Genomic DNA, 16329 nt, shown 5'->3' with positions numbered 1-16329 from the left:
TCAGTCCCGAAGGCGCAGCGTGCAACAATAGCTTCTTTTGAATGAAAACTATTTGAAAAGGGATTTCAAACAGGCATTCATGGATGCTACGCACATTTGTTTCGTTTCCAGACTTTTAAGTGTAAGGTATAAGCTAACCTTAGGGGTTTCTCAAGAGATGGGTGAGAAACAGACTGTTTTTCATTAGTTTAAGGTTTAGGAGAAACTGCTTATAGGTAAGCCACAGATAGAGAGAAACAAGCAGGAAATGGGGCAGAAAGTGAGAGTTGTCAAAAACCAAAACTAAGTGCCACAGGAGGATGAAGGAGACACTGCCTTCAGTCAGAGAAGGCTTTATGAAAGAACAGACTGTTCACTGGGCCTGAAAAGCATGCAGCCTCTCTCAATAGGAAGAAAAACATTCCAGTGGGAAAGGAGCCTTGATCAAAGGCTGGGGAGGGAAAGTTCAAGACCAGTCTGGAGCACGCTGCATTTCTTTCTTTACTAGCTCACTCCGTGCATCCCTCTTAGCTGAATTCCCGCCCACTCCAAGGAGGCTTCCTCAGACATCGGCTCCCTGACCCCAACAGACGCTTAGAAAGTATATGCCATCAAATTCATGAGCCGGCTACGCTGTAATGTTCTCTTGTGTTATTTGTCATTTTATGGATCCTGAATATATTTGGCAGTTGCTTGTCAATTATTTGTTTCGGGGGCTGGGAGATGGCTCAGTGGTTACCACTTGCTGCCAAGGTTGACATCCTGAGTTCAAGCCCTGGAATCCAGGTGGTGGAAGGAAGGAAATTGTCATTTACACAAGCACCTCCGGACATATGTACAGATGCACACAACAGACAGCAAAGGAACAAACAAGTGAATGTAAAAAACTTGAAAATCTGTTACGTGAATAGCTGAGTGTGGTCATACATATGGAACTGGAATGTCAGAATTTGTGAGGAAGATGTGACACACTTTTCCTGGGGAGGCAACACACACACACACACACACACACACACTTATGCAGGCACACATATCTATTAGGTCAGAAAGGGAGCCAAGAACAAACCCAAGTAACAATTGCACCAATGTCTTACCTGGTAACCTGATTGAACTTTGTTGGGATTACTAACAGTAATGGGTGAGGGCTCACGTATGAGGGATGGAGATGACTCAAAAGCAACTGCATCACCGCAAAGCCCACTGCAACACAGATGATAACTCACAAAACCTGCGCCCCTGCAGCTCTGAATGCAGCTGGCAGGGAGCTGGACTGGCTGTGACTCCCTGAGTTGTTAATGACTCTGTTTTAAGTTGCTGGGGTCAGGCTCTCAAAAATCATGTGTTTCTGTCCTCCAGATATGTGAGATATGAGCCTCTCTCTCCCTCCTGTGTGGAATATTTCAATCCAGAGAAAATTGGCAAACGACAGTATAGCAAATAAATGATTGTCAGCCATTGCTACTCCGTTTTCTAAAGGTCCTCATTTTGGTTAATTTCTGTGGGTCCTTGCCCTCTGAGCCCTGTCCACCCTCAGCAATGGCTGGCTATGAGACGTTTTTTTCTGTCATTTGACATCTTTCCTCCAACTCTAAACTGGACTCTGGAGTCCACTCTAAACTTGTAGAAGAAGCACGGGGCTGTTCACTCTGCTTTGCATCTGTTCTGCTCATTTGTTTTTCCCAGTTTCCGTTTTGGAGTTTGAGTTAAGAGGGTTGAATTATCCATGCTTCATAGTTTATAGCCTGATAGCATAAGTGTCTATAGTCCTTTCCTTTTTATTTATACATATACATATTTATACATATTTATTTATGCCCTATTTCCACCTTTTCTGTGTTGCCATCTTTCTGATACATTTAATGTCTCTGCTTTTTGTTTTTGTTTTATTTGTTTGTGTGTTTTGGTTTTTCGAGACAGGGTTTTTCTGTGTAGCCTTGGCTGTCCTAGAACTCACTCTGTAGACCAGGCTGGCTTTGAACTCAGAAATCCGCCTGCCTCTGCCTCCCAAGCCTCCCAAGTGCTGGGACAAAAAGCATGGACAACCACTGCCGGGCTTTGGTTTTCTTGTTTTGACTATGTAGCCGTGGCTGGCCTCTAACTCAAAGAGATCTTCTGGCTTCTGCCTCTCGAGGCAGGGATTAAAGGCATGTGCCACCACACTTAGTTCTTTCTTAATTTTAAAATATTTTCTTATTATTGTGTATGGAAGCCAGAGGACAACCTTGCAGAGTCTGTCTTCTCACCTTTCACTTTTTATACAGGTCCGAGGGATTGAACCTGAGCCTTAGGCTTATTCCGCTAGAGCTTTTACTGACGGAACCATTTCTCTAGCACATCTTTTGTAATTTTAAAAAAAGCAAAAAATGGCTGGGCGGTGGTGGCACACGCCTTTAGTCCCAGCACTTGGGAGGCAGAGGCAAGCGGATTTCTGAGTACGAGGCCGGCCTGATCTACAGAGTGAGTTCCAGGATAGCCAGGGCTACACAGAGAAACCCTGTCTTGAAAAAAACAAAAAACAAAACAAAACGAAAAGCAAAAACAACCTTCCAACCCAAACTACATATATAATTATGCGTATTAACGGGGGCAGGAAAGATTGCTCCGTGGTTAAGAGCATTGGCTGCTTTTCAAGAGACTTGAGTTTGATTCCCAGCCCCTATATAGCGGTTCACAATCGTCTAACTCGAGTTCCAGGGAATCGGTTGCTCTCTTTTGGCTTCTTTGGTGCTGTGCACACATGGTACACATACTTGCTGGCAAAACACCTATTTACATAAAATAAAGTATATATATATAATTATATAATAATATAAATATTATATATAATATCTATGGGGCTTGTGTACTTGAGTGGATCAACCCCAAAAAGTCATCCTATTCCATCAGAGCTGGAATTACAGGCATTTATGAGCCTCCATAAGTATGCACAAATTTATCATTTATGTTTTCTGAGACATGGGCTCAAGAAGCTTGAGCTGGTCTCGAACTCGAAGCCCTCTTGCCTCTGCCTGCCAAGTGCAGAGATTTCCCGGCGCAGTATACCACTCCTGGCTTTTTGTAATTTTTAATTCCTCCTTCAGGATTCCATACGTAAGAACACGTCACTGACTTCCAGCCAATCCCAAGGCCGGGGTTAGGAGAATGAATGTGCACGCCTCTCTGCGTAAAGCCGGCCAGGCCGGAAGTGACGCACGTACCTTATAAAACTCGCCAGCCGCCGGTGGGCGGGTTCAGAAGGCTGGCGAGCAGCTAGCATGGCAGATGAGGAGGAAGACCCCACCGTGAGTGAGCGCCCGTCTCAGCCTGGTTCCTCACTCCCTCGGGATCACTAGCGGAGGCAGAGTCTGACCCGCTTGTGCCTTAGGGAATCCCGCCGAGAGTTCGGGGGCTCCGCGGTGTTTCCCTTTTTAGGTTTACCTTAGTGCGTGGGACAGGACGGGAAGGAAGAGTAGAAAGGGTCTCTTTTTGACCTGGATCTTCCCGACACTAACACATCTACAGGGTCATAGGAGGTCAAAGCTGATTAAAGCGGAACCAGCAGCCCAGATGCTGACAAAACTAGTGAAGATAGCGGAGAAACGATGAACTAAAGACAGGAAGCTTGGGATCCAAATTCTCCTTTGGCATCGGTTTTCTTGTAGAGTCCAGCCCAGTTAAGGAAAGTTTTTAGCCCTGTATCAGTTGCTTCCGATGACAGCAAAGAGTAGATTTTAAACTACCAGGTTTTTACAGTAGTCTTGCTTAGCAGTGTGACAATTAAATTGGCTAAAACCAAACCCAGAACCTGAGATCGTTAGAACTTTACACACGCACGGTGTAAGGTTGTTAGCAGCCGTAATATAAAAGCCTTCTTGCACGGCTTGAGAATTGGACTAGGGCTTATGAGCCCTTTGGTGCTAGGTTTTGTGCAGTTTGTTTTAGCTTATCACTTTCGAAAATGAAAAAGGGTCATTGGGCGTGGTGGCTCACACCTTTAATCCCAGCACTCAGGAGCAGAGGCAAGCGGATCTCCGTGAGTTCAGGCAGACAAGCGCACATAGTGAGACCACTTTGTCTCAAAAAAAAAAAAAAAAAGTTTAGAGAGATAACTTTAGTGCTTAGGAGCATTTGCTGTCACATCTGGCAACCTACAGCGATTAGACCTAGTTTGGCCTCTATGGGCAACTGCAGGCACATTTATGTAGGCACACACAATACACGTAAATAATAAATGCCTTTCAAAAAAAAAAAAAAGATGAAATGAAAAGAGTGTGGGAGGTGTAGCTCAGTGGTCAAGCATCTGTTTAGCATTGTGAGCTCCTGGGTTCAATTCACAGCACTCCACAAAGAGGGTGAGCAGGAGGAGAGTCGAGGGAATATCACGCGCCCTGCAATCATTTGCCATGTCCGTATTTTTACATTTCTAGTTTGAGGAGGAGAATGAAGAAATCGGAGGAGGAGCGGAAGGTGGCCAGGGGAAGAGAAAGAGACTTTTCTCGAAAGAATGTAAGTTGTACTTTCTAGTGTTTTTATTACAGGTGCTGAAAGCTTTTGAACATGTCTTTTCAGAGTAGATATATTGTTCTGCATATGTTTGTTTATATGGACAGTGTTCTCAGAGTTGCCTATAAGGTTGCCTATTTTTATCTTTGGTGTTTGTTTGTTTGTTTGTTTGTTTGTTTTAAAGATAGGCTCTGTATAGCCGAGGCTATACTGGTGCTCACTGTTTGGCCCATGCTAGCCTTGGGTTGGTGGTAGTCCTCTTGCTTTAGCCTCTCAAGTCCTGGGATTGCAGGTGTGCATCCCATGGTCAGTATAAGTCTCTATCATGTCTACTAATTCTCTCTGTGTGACATAAAATAATGAATGTGATCACCCCTGCCCTCCTTCTTGAGGCAGGGTTTTTGGTTTGTTTGTTTTTGTTTTTGTTTTAGGTTTTTGAGGCTTGGTTTTTCTGTGTAGCCCTGGCTGTCCTAGAACTCTTTCTAGAGTTCAGAATAGATCAAGATCTGCTAGTTTTGAACTCACAGAAATGCGCCTGCCTCTGCCTCCTGGGTAGTGGGATTAAAGCTGTGAACCACCACCACCACCCAGCTAAGGCAGGGTTCTTAGATCCCAGCATGATTTCAAACTTGGTATGCAGATGCGTGTAACCTTGAACTTCTGCTCTCCTATCTGTTTCCCTGGCTCTAGATGTACAGGCATATGCCATGGTTCCCAGTTGACATTTTGGACGTTGTATCCCTCTTGTGTCCACCTTTCAAATGATGTAAGTTGAGGCTTTGGACTAAGGCATTGCTCAGAGCAAGAAGGTGATGAAGTGTGCTATGGAGATGACAGTGCACTAGCCTTCCATCGTGCTCCTTAAACAGACAGGTAGCCCTTGGGGCAGCAGCAGGGTGAGCGGTGTCCTCTTGTCGTGCCCATACTAATTCCTGAAAGGCCCCATGAGACTGCACTCTCCATCCCTGTAACCCAGGCTCCTTGGCTGAGCCTTGGGAAGTACAGCGGCAGAGATTTATAAATGCCTGAATACAGTAGGATTGAAAAATTCTAGAAACTGCAAGATCAGCCTTTAACTCTCTAAATCTTTTTTGATCCAGCTCTTGGGAGAGATAGGGACGGGAGAATCTGGAGTTCAGGGTCCTCCTCAGTGAGTTTGAAGGCAACTTCGGCTGTATCTTACAACCATAACAGAGACATCTTCTCCAGTACCTTCCAGTTTCGTTCAAGTCTGACCGTTTCCCATTCTGTCTCACTGATGCTAGTTACGTGATTTGTGTGTGGTTTTCCTCCTTATTATGTGGACATATGAAAACGATCCTTACACTAAAGTGCTCTAGAAATGCTATCCACCCTGCTGCTTGTCCAAACCTTTAGTTCATTTTCAACTGCTCTACTTTTGTGATGACAAAAATTTGGAATCTTCGCAGGCTTCTCTCACTGACTTAATAGAATCTTCATGTCTCTTCTATTTTTGCTGGGTTTTTTTTTTTTTTTTTTGGACAGGGTCTTGCTGTGTGGTCCAGGTTGACCTTAAACTATTGTTTCTCTTGTCTCCACGATTCCCTCCTTCTACCATGTGATGGTACTCAGAAGGTACCAGGGATGGAACTCAGGTCTTCAGACTTGGCAGCAGGTGACCTTATGTGCTGCGCTATCTCCCTGGGCTACCATATTATTATTATATTACATCATTTTCCCCCTTCCCTTTCATCCCTCCAAACCCTCCCATATACTCCTCTTTGCTTTTTCAAATTCATAGGCTCTTTATTAATTGTTGTTGTATATATACACATATGTACATACACTCTCTCTCTCTCTCTCTAAGTATGTCAGTACAACTTGCTCTGTTTGTTTTCAAGGGCTTACCACTGGTTTGGACAGCCAGTTGGTGTGCTCAAGGCTGGGAAGACTACTCCACCCTTTCCCAGAATTCCTTAGTTGCCTGCAGTTCTTCTAAGAGAGTTGAAGCCTCCTGGGCTTCCCCCACTCCACGTTAGCGTATCTGTTTTTGTTGCCCTGGCTAGCTTGATTGTTTTGAGACAGGGTTTCCTATAGCCTAGGCTGCCTTGGCACTGAACTTGAACTTCTGATCCTCCTGCCTTTACTTCCCAAGTGCTGAGATTTCAGGGGTGTGCCACCATAACAGTTTTATTCACTTCTGGGAATCAAACCCAGGGCTCTACGAATGCTAAATAGGACCTTCCTGACTGAGCCGCATGCCCAGCTCTACAGGTTTCTTTTTCTTAGTGTAACATGGAGTTTCAAAGGATCTACTGTCATTTGTCTATGCCTTTACTAACCCTTTGGCCAAATATGTGTATCTTATATAACAAATTTTCTACTCCCAATGAGATAGGTGAATTATGCCCATCAAAATGTTAGTGATGGGCATCTTCCTCAAATATTTAAGGAAAAAACGGCTCGTAGTGGGAAATGATAACAAACATCACTTTGGCTAATGATCAGAGCTAGCATCATCAATGATACATTGGCATATACCCCTGATCTGAGAGTGTCTTGACTTTGGTGTTCTGTCAATAGCATGTCAAAGCATTCTAACCTCAGTGTAATCACAAGGAACCAGCAGACAGGACCGTCTGCAATATCTGACTAGGATGCTTGTTGAGGACTTAAAGGACAGGGAAGAGATAAGGAGTTGCCACAGGTTGGATGGAACAAACTATAGAGGTGTAATGGGTAAGCAGAGTAGAGTCTGATGGGAGTCTGAAAAAGAGGCCTGGGCACTGTAGCTCCATGGTAAGAGCATCTTCCTAGCACGTGTGAAGCTCTGGTAGGGGATGGGATTGAAACAAGGAACCTGAACAGAAAAATCAGTACAATCTGAATAAGGTACTAGTGTTAATTTTTTAGTTTTGATGAATATTTGTTATATAAAAGTAAGGGGAAGCTAGGGGCATATGGGAACTCTCCTTTTTTTTTTTTTTTTAAACTCATCTGTAAGTCTAAAATTATCTCTTAAAAAGACAAGTTTTAAAACTAGAATTCAAAATATATATAGAATTTTGGCTGCTCTAGTTGTTTTCTTCCTTCTGTGTTGGGACCTAAAGTCTCTTGGCATTGTGAACCCATCAGATAACTGTACTCCAAGCTGGCTTCCAAGTCCCACCATTCATTTCTTCTCTTTGTTGCTTCTGCCAGTTTGTTTTGTTTTTTGTTTTCGAGACAGGGTTTCTCTGTGTAGTCCTGGAACTCACTCTAGACCAGGCTGGCCTCAAACTTAGAAATCCATCTGCCTCTGCCTCCCAAGTGCTGGGATTAAAGGCGAGCGCCACCACTGCCTGGCCAGTTTTTACTTCTAAAGAGGAATTATCCTAAGGCTGGATATAGTGATATACACCTATAATCCCAATACTCAGGAGACTGAGGCGAGAGGATTCTGAGTTTGAGGTCAGTGTGGGTTACACTGACAGACACTGTCTCAAGTCCCTCTCCTCCCAAGTAGTTAGTTAGATAATGATAATAGTCATAAAAGTAAAAACTATGGGGCTGGCAAGATGGCTCAGTTGGTAAGAGCACTGACTGCTCTTCCAGAGGTCCTGAGTTCAAATCCCAGCAACCACATGGTGGCTCACAACCACCCGTAATGAGATTTGATGCCCTCTTCTGGTGCGTCTGAAGACAGCTACAGTGTACTTAATCTTTGGGCCAGAGCGAGTGGGGTTGACAGAGGTCCTAAAAATTCATTTCTCAACAACCACATGAAGGCTCACAACCATCCATCTGTATAGCTACAGTGTACTCATATACATAAAATAAGTAAATAAATCTTTAAAAAAAATAAAAAATTAAAACAATGTGAAAGGACGTGCTAATGTACTTATTTCTGTTTTTACAAGTATATTCTGCGTTCCTTTAAAAACAATTATAGTTGGTCATGGTGCTGCTTGTCTTAACCCCAGCACTAGGGAAGCAGAGGCAGGTGGATCTCTGAGTTCTAGGCTAGCATGGTCTATTTACTGAGTTCCAGCTCAGCCAGGGCTACATAGTGAGACCCTGTCTTTTAAAAAGTATTTGGTGGGGCTGGAGAGATGGCTCAGTGGTTAAGAGCACCGACTGCTCTTCCAGAGGTCCTGAGTTTAATTCCCAGGAACCACATGGTGGCTCACAACCATCTGTAATGGGATCCAGTGCCCTCTTCTGGTGTGTATGAAGACAGTAACTAACATATATGAAATAAATACATCTTAAAAAAAAAGAAAAAAGTTGTTGGTGTATGTGTGGGTGTGCACGTTGGTGTATGTGTGGGTGTGCACGTGCCAAGGCACACTGGGAGCAGAGGACAACTCTGAAGTTGATTCTCTTCTTCTGCCTTTATGTGGGTTCCAGGGCTTGAATTAGGTCATCAGGATTGCACAGCAAGCATCGTTTTGTTTTGTTTTGTTTTTGAGACAGGGTTTCTCTGTGTAGCCCTGGCTGTCCTGGAACTTACTTTGTAGACCAGGCTGGCCTCGAACTCAGAAATCTGCCTGTCCCTGCCTCCCAAGTGCTGGGATTAAAGGTGTGTGCCACCACCGCCAGGCTGACAGCAAGCTCTTTAGCCACTGAGCCATCTTGCTATCTTTTCAACTTCCTCTTTTAAAAACAATTTTTTAGGGCTGGTGAGATGGCTCAGTGGGTAAGAGCACCCGACTGCTCTTCCGAAGGTCCAGAGTTCAAATCCCAGCAACCACATGGTGGCTCACAACCATCCGTAACGAGATCTGGCGCCCTCTTCTGGAGTGTCTGAAGACAGCTACAGTGTACTTACATATAATAAATAAAAATTAAAAAAAAAAAACAAAACAATTTTTTAATCTGGGCAGTGGTGGTCCACACCTTTAATCCCAACACTCAGAAGGCAGAGGCAGGTGCATTTCTGTGAGTACGAGGCCACCCTGATCTTCAGAGAGAGTTCCAGGACAGCCATCCATGGCTGTTACACAGAGAAACCTTGCCTTGAAAGGTGTGCGTATGCATATGTGTGTATGTGTGCATATAATAACATTGTCTTACTGCATAGACAAGCCTGGACCAAACTAGGTCCACTTGTCTCTGATTCCTGACTGCTGGGATTAAAAACCAAATAGTACCATGCCCAGCTATAATTGTGTTTGAACCATTGTTTATAATTGAGTTTAATCCTAGTTGGTATGGAAAGTATACTGGTGGCTTCATTGGTCAATCTCTGAGTCAAGCAACACTCTTGCTCTCTCGCAGTGCGCTGTATGATGTATGGGTTTGGGGACGACCAGAATCCTTACACAGAGTCCGTGGACATCCTCGAGGACCTTGTCATAGAGTTCATCACTGAAATGGTAAGACGCTTTGTAACTATAACTTCTCTGTTGTGGTTATTTTTGTAACTGTTAGTTAATTGAAGATTTGAAGTGTTAACCTTTAGATAACACAAGCACTTTTGAAGTAACCTATCCATTAGAGTGCCTGCTTTGTGCAAGTTCCTGGCTTCTATTTGCCATTACTCTGAATATCACATAAATGTATCCCAGCACTTCAGAGCTTGTTTTATTTATTATTTATTTATTTAACTTCACTTGGTGTGCACAGGTGTTTCGCCTACAAGTATGTCTGTGTATGGTGTGTGTGTATGGTTCTCTCAGAGGCCAGAGGAGGGTGTTGGAGTCCCTGAACCTGGAGATACAGATACTTGTGAGCTGCCTTGCGGGTGCTGGGAACTGAACTCCAGTTCTCTGGAAGGATCCCAATGTTCTTAAGGACTGGCATGTTTCTACAGCCCCTGAGTTTTAGTTGTAAAAGCATAATATCCTTAAGTAAAATTAAAAGTACTGCCCATGAGCCGGGCGTGGTGGCGCACGCCTTTAATCCCAGCACTCGGGAGGCGGAGGCAGGCGAATTTCTGAGTTCGAGGCCAGCCTGGTCTACAAAGTGAGTTCCAGGACAGCCAGGGCTATACAGAGAAACCCTGTCTCGAAAAACCAAAAAAAAAAAAAAAAAAAGTACTGCCCATAATCTCATCCAGCCTAAGATCTTTTTCTTCTAGTATTTATTTAAAGGTATGTACAGTTCATGTAATACCTTTGGGATTTTTAAAAAATTATTTCATGTGCATTGGCTTTACTGCATGTATGTGTGTGTGTGTGTGTGTGTGTGTGTGAGGGTGTCAGATCCTCTGGAACTGGAGTTACAGACAGCTGTGGGCTGCCTTGTAGGTGCTGGGAACTGAACCCAGGTCCTCTGGCAGAGCAGCCAGTCTAACATCTTGGATGACCACTTTTATGGTTTTCTTCCTTTCCTTTGTGTGGTTGTATTAGCAGGGATGGGGTTACTGAGTTTGGTCATTTTTAGTTCTTATGAGTGCTCACCCTTTACTTTAGGCTATGTCTCCTTACTACAGAATAAAAGTGAAAAGATTACTCAGCCAGGGCAGAGGCTGGTTGGTGTGTGTGCAAGAGCCTGCACATATGGCAACTATTTAATCCAGTTTAACTCAGCTCAAGGAAAATATTAGCTGTAGCAGTGCTAGATCATGCTAATATGAACGTGTGAGGCCCTGGTTTCAGTCCTCAGCACCACATTAAATGACAGAGCCTGACATGGTGGCTCATACCTGCAATCCCAGAATTCCAGAGATAGAAAGAAGGATCTACTACAAGTTAAAAAATCCAACCTGGTTTTTGTAGTAAGTTCTAGGCCATTCAGAGCTACATAACAACAGACAAACAAACAGAACAAACAAACAAACAAACAAAAAAACACAAAGCAGCCAGGCATGAGAAGATGTCATTTCAGTGTGCTCAGCATTCCTCAGCATTCAGGAGGCTGTGGTAGGCGGACCCCAGTTTTTTTTTTTTTTTTTTTTTTTGGTTTTTCGAGACAGGGTTTCTCTGTATAGCTCTGGCTGTCCTGGAACTCATTTTGTAGACCAGGCTGGCCTTGAATTCAGAAATCCGCCTGCCTCTGCCTCCCAAGTGCTGGGATTAAAGGCGTGCGCCACCGCCCGGCTCTCGGACCCCAGTTTTAAGACCAGGCTAGGTTACACAGTAAGACCCTGTCTCAACAAACAAAACCAAAGCCAAGCATAATGGTACATGCTTTTAATTCTAGAAGTTGTAACAGAGGCAGGAAGATTGCCTCATTTGAGACTAGCCTATATTCCGGGATCCTGTCTCAATAAAAAACAGGAATCAGAGACAAGTTGGTCTGAGTTCAGGGCGAGGCTGGTCTACATAGTGAGTTCTAGGTTATATAGTGAAACTCAAAAACATATCTCAAAAAAAAAAAAAAAAGCAGCAACAAAAACAATATTACCGTTGTATCTCCAAGTATAGATTTTGATATAAAAGGCTTAAGCAGTCTTAGGACCAGACTTACTATTTAGCCTCCATAAACTTTCCTTCCTTCCTTCCAGCCTACTAAAGCCTAATTGATATTATTTGCCTAATCTCTATTACCTATTCATTAGCCATCCCCAGAACATTTAACAAGACAACCTCCTGGAAGAAAACCAAACCAAACCAAAAAACTTCACATATATCATACAACAAAACAGAAGTATCTTCAAATTTGCTATGTTTTAGCCTCTGGCTGTTCTTTTTCTCATATCTACAATAAAAACTTTCCATACCAGGAAGCAACTGTATTGACAGTTTATACATATATATCTATTTCTACTGTATAAGTGTATGCATACATATTGATTTCTCCCATATAAGTATTGCATTAAAGCCAGGAAGTGGTGGCACACGCCTTTAATCCCAGCACTTGGAAGGCAGAGGCAGGCAGATTTCTGAGTTCAAGGCCAGCCTGGTCTACAAAGTAAGTTCCAGGACAGCCAGGGCTACACAGAGAAACCCTGTCTCGAAAAGCCAAAGAGAGAGAGAGAGAGAGAGAGAGAGAGAAATTTGCTAGGTTTTGTTGTTCTGGTCGGTCTATCTATCTATCTATCTATCTATCTATCTATCTATCTATCAGTAAGGCAGGGTCTTACTATATAACTCTGGCTGACTTGGAACTTGTGCAGACCAAGGCTTATCCTGAACTCCTAGAGATCTATCTGTCTCAATCTTCCAAGTGCTGGGATTAAAAGTACACATCACTCTGTCCAGCTAACTTTGGTAGTTTTAGTGTCCTTAATGAAAAAATAGCCTATAAAGCATAAAGAAAATGCTGCTAAGTATGAAGAAAAAAAAATGGATAAGGAGGGCTGGAGAGGTGGCTCAATGGTTAAGAGCACTGACTGCTCTTCCAGAGGTCTGGAGTTCGATTCCCAACAAACACATGGTGGCCATAACCATCTGTAATGGGATCCAGTGCCCTCTTCTGGTGTGTCTGAAGACAGTGTACTCACCTACATAAAATAAATAAATCCTAAAGGAATAAAAGAGATAAGGATATGATCAGACAGATGGTTCACAAATGTAAACACCAGCACGATTAACAGCAAATTAAAACACAAAAATATTTAACCTTTAAAAATTCATGTGTTTCCTTGTCATAGACTCACAAGGCAATGTCGATTGGAAGACAAGGTCGAGTGCAAGTTGAAGATATTGTCTTCCTAATTCGAAAGGATCCAAGGAAATTTGCTAGAGTTAAAGACTTACTAACTATGAATGAAGAATTGAAACGGGCTAGAAAAGCTTTTGACGAAGCCAACTATGGATCTTGACACCGTTCGTAATTCCCGAGATTTTGGTATTTTCTGTGGAAGCCATACATTGAAGTTGTTGTCTGCAGTAACATGATAGCTCGGTATGCAATGAAAGAGGTCTTCAACTCGAGCCTCTCGTTGCCTGTCTTTATCTGACCATATCTGAATTGCTTCCTGGCTTTTAATAACTCCTAAGTTAAAGCATTGCAAACCATGCGGTTCCACCCGGAAGGGTGGAAGTAGTATTTATTCTTCTGGTAGACGTGTGTGTTCCAAGCTGTATACCATTGCTGCATAACATACAATCTGAATGTCCTTTTGATTTTATAAATGGTGAGGCTGTGCTTTGTGTATCTCAAGGTTTTAGAGGACAGTGGTGGGGGAAGTTATTAAAGAGAATGAACTGGCTTGTGGGTTTTTTTTTAAGAAACAAAATTCTTGACTTAATCATTTGTTTTTAATATTCTTTTCTAAAGAACACTTTTTTTTAAAGAAACTAATATTTGCTAAGTGTTAGCAGTCCTCGTCTTCCTTGACTGTAAAGCCTCCAATACAAATGCCTCAGTAGTGGGAACGGCAGGGCTTATAGAGCTGATGCCAGCACAGGTGTTTCTGTCTGTGCTCTAGTGACAGAAATGTAAGTACTTTCAATGTGAGAACGGAGAGTTGATTAAACCTGTATGTGGCTGTGCAAACCATTTTCGTGGTTCAGGCTTTGTGTGTAGTTCACTTACGGTATTAAATTATTATTCTGCTTAGCTTATAATAAGGATAATTGCATTTAAAGAGGTTACTGAATGTTACTCTGAAACTTACTGGTGCTTTTAACATCTAAATCAGTACTTAGGGAAATACTATCTGTTTAATCTACTGATACAAGGAATAAAGAATGAGGAATTAAACACATCAGTACTTGAGTTTGTGTTTGCTTGTTTGTGCATGGTTCTTATGAGACAGGGTTTCTCTGTGCAGCTCTGGCTGTCCTGGAACTAGCTTTGTAGAACCAGGTAGGCCTCAAACTCACAGAGATCCATCTGCTTCTGCCTCCCTAGTGCTGGGATTAAAGGCTTGCACTATCACACCATGCTGATTTTGTGATTTAACCCCTTCTCAGGATACTACACCCACTACTGTATGATAGTCCTAGCTCTTTGCTCTGGTTTTCTGTTATTTTTATATTGCACCTCAGTTGATGATGAGATTTAATGCATAACTGGACTGATCATTTTATTTAAAAAAAAAAAAACATTGAAAAGGCTGGAGAAAAAAAAAAACAGTTGAAAGGGCTGGAGACAGAGCTCAGATAGGTTAGAGGTTAAGAACATTGGCTGCTTTTTCTAGAGGGATGTAGGTTCAATCCTAGCACTCAACATGGTGTCTCACAACCATCTAACTCCAGTTCCAGGCGATCCAGCGTCCTCTTCTGGCCTTCTCAGGTACCAGGCAAGCAAGTGGTACACAAACATGCTCACAAGAAAATACTCATATACATAAACTAAAATGTACAAGAAGCAGTTAAAGTTACCTCACTCTATAGTAAAATAAAAAATGGCAGCTGAGTGCTGACAAGATGGCACATTGATTAAATGGACTTGTTACCAAGAATGGCAATTTGAGTTTAATCCCTTGGACCCAGATGGTGGAAGGAAGAACCACTTTTGGGTTCTGCCTTTGGGTTGGCATCTAACTCTGTACATACTCCTTGCTATGAGTGTCTACCCAACATGGACACAGAATAAACAATAAATGTAATTTTAAATATTAAAGAAAAGCATGCAGTGGGATATTATCTGTCACTATTTTGAGGGAGGGTGGATGAGGTTGATACAGGGTCTCTACATAGCCCTGTTTGTTCTAGAATTCACTATGTAAACCAGGCTGACCTTAACTCATAGAGATCTACCTGCCTTTGCCTCTCCAGTGCTGGGAATAAAGGCATATACCAGTGGCTATCTGTCACTATTTTTGCTAATCAGGGCCTGTTTTATTCCGAAAAGTGTATTAAAGAATTTGTACTGAGTACTACGCCATTTTTACCCACTTTATACAGAAAAGTGTATGCACCCTGAATTAACTCAAAAACAAAAAAAAAAAAAAAGAAGAAGAAAATTACTATTTTTGTTTGTTTCGAGACAGGGTTTCTCTGTGTAGCCCTGGCTGTCCTAAAACTCACTTTGTAGACCAGGCTGGCCTCGAACTCAGAAATCCGCCTGCCTCTGCCTCCCAAGTGCTGGGATTAAAGGTGTGCGCCACCACGCCCAGCAAAGAAAATGATAGTAAGATCATTACTTAGTTGAAACATGGGAAAGAAGGGATGGGGCTAACTTCAGGCTTGACTGGACCCAGGTACTTAAGACTATCTCCATTTTGTATGGTAACCTGTCTTTACTCTCTTGATGGACTTTAAACATGGCTGGCAGTTCTAGGGTTCCATCCTTAACAACCTGAGAATGTTGTTCTTCTTAGCTGTGGTTTGAATGAGAATGGCCACTATAAGCTCCTGTTTGAATGGTTAGTCCTCAGTTAGTGGACTAGGGGGATTCGGAGGTGTGGCTTGGTTGGAGGAGATGTGTCAGTGGGGTTGGGCTTTGATAGTTCAAAAGCCCACACTAGGCCCAGTTTCCTCCCTGTCACCCTCCCCTCTCCATCTCTGTCTCTCTGTCTCCCCTGTTCAGATCTTATATGAGTTCTCAGCTATTGTTCTAGTACCATGTTTACCTGCCTGCTGCCATACTTTCACCGTGATGACCACGCACTTACCCTCTGAAACTGTGAGCAAGCTTCTTATTAAAATGCTCTTCTCTTGCTTTGGTCATGGTGTCTCCTCACAGCAATAACAGTAACCAAACAGAAAATTCCAAGCGAGAGTTACTACTGTCTTGACTCTGGCCAGGAAGAAGTGTGTAAAATCCAGGACCTCCTGTCCCACCTCTGTGGAGAAGATGTCTGTCACTAAGTTAGTAGGGTGCTTACCAATCATGCCCAGAGCCTCAGCACCTCATAAACCTAGTATAGGTCAAACCTGTAATCTGGATCTTGGGAGATGGAAGCAGGAGGATCAGCAGCACTGAGTTGGTGGCCAGCCTGGGGTTCATGAGATCCTTAAGACTCCCCCTCCTCCAAGAAAAATGGCACAGAGTAGGCCTGGAAAGCAAAAAGAAAGGGAGGTTGGATAGACAACAGATGAACAGTGAATTGATTCGTGACTGCTTCCCCCCACCACAACCCCCCAAGAC

The 16329-nt window shown here is 43.0% G+C and overlaps 1 protein-coding gene across 1 annotated transcript; it reads left to right on the top strand.

Annotated features, from left to right (window-relative positions):
• Positions 1-3179: 3179 nt before the first annotated feature.
• On the top strand, positions 3180-14015 carry Taf13 (TATA-box binding protein associated factor 13). Its single transcript, XM_021158586.3, has 4 exons — positions 3180-3260; positions 4386-4464; positions 9682-9779; positions 12941-14015. The coding sequence occupies exons 1-4, from the start codon at positions 3234-3236 to the stop codon at positions 13109-13111; spliced, it is 375 nt and encodes a 124-aa protein (XP_021014245.1). The 5' UTR covers positions 3180-3233; the 3' UTR covers positions 13112-14015.
• The last annotated feature ends 2314 nt before the right edge of the window (positions 14016-16329 follow it).

Source organism: Mus caroli, unplaced genomic scaffold (assembly GCF_978045245.1).
Source record: "Mus caroli unplaced genomic scaffold, Mus_caroli_1 scaffold_3, whole genome shotgun sequence".
In the NCBI taxonomy this organism is placed as follows: domain Eukaryota; kingdom Metazoa; phylum Chordata; class Mammalia; order Rodentia; family Muridae; genus Mus; species Mus caroli.
The sequence above is the reverse complement of the archived record's forward strand: the minus strand, read 5'-3'. Positions and strand labels throughout refer to the sequence as shown.

Excerpts from the sequence above, each read along its gene's own strand:
- Taf13 (XM_021158586.3), top strand. The coding sequence starts at position 3,234 with ATGGCAGATGAGGAGGAAGACCCCACC. Across the intron at positions 3,261-4,385 it reads ATGAGGAGGAAGACCCCACC|TTTGAGGAGGAGAATGAAGA; the intron begins GTGAGTGAGCGC and ends TTACATTTCTAG. Across the intron at positions 9,780-12,940 it reads TAGAGTTCATCACTGAAATG|ACTCACAAGGCAATGTCGAT; the intron begins GTAAGACGCTTT and ends TCCTTGTCATAG.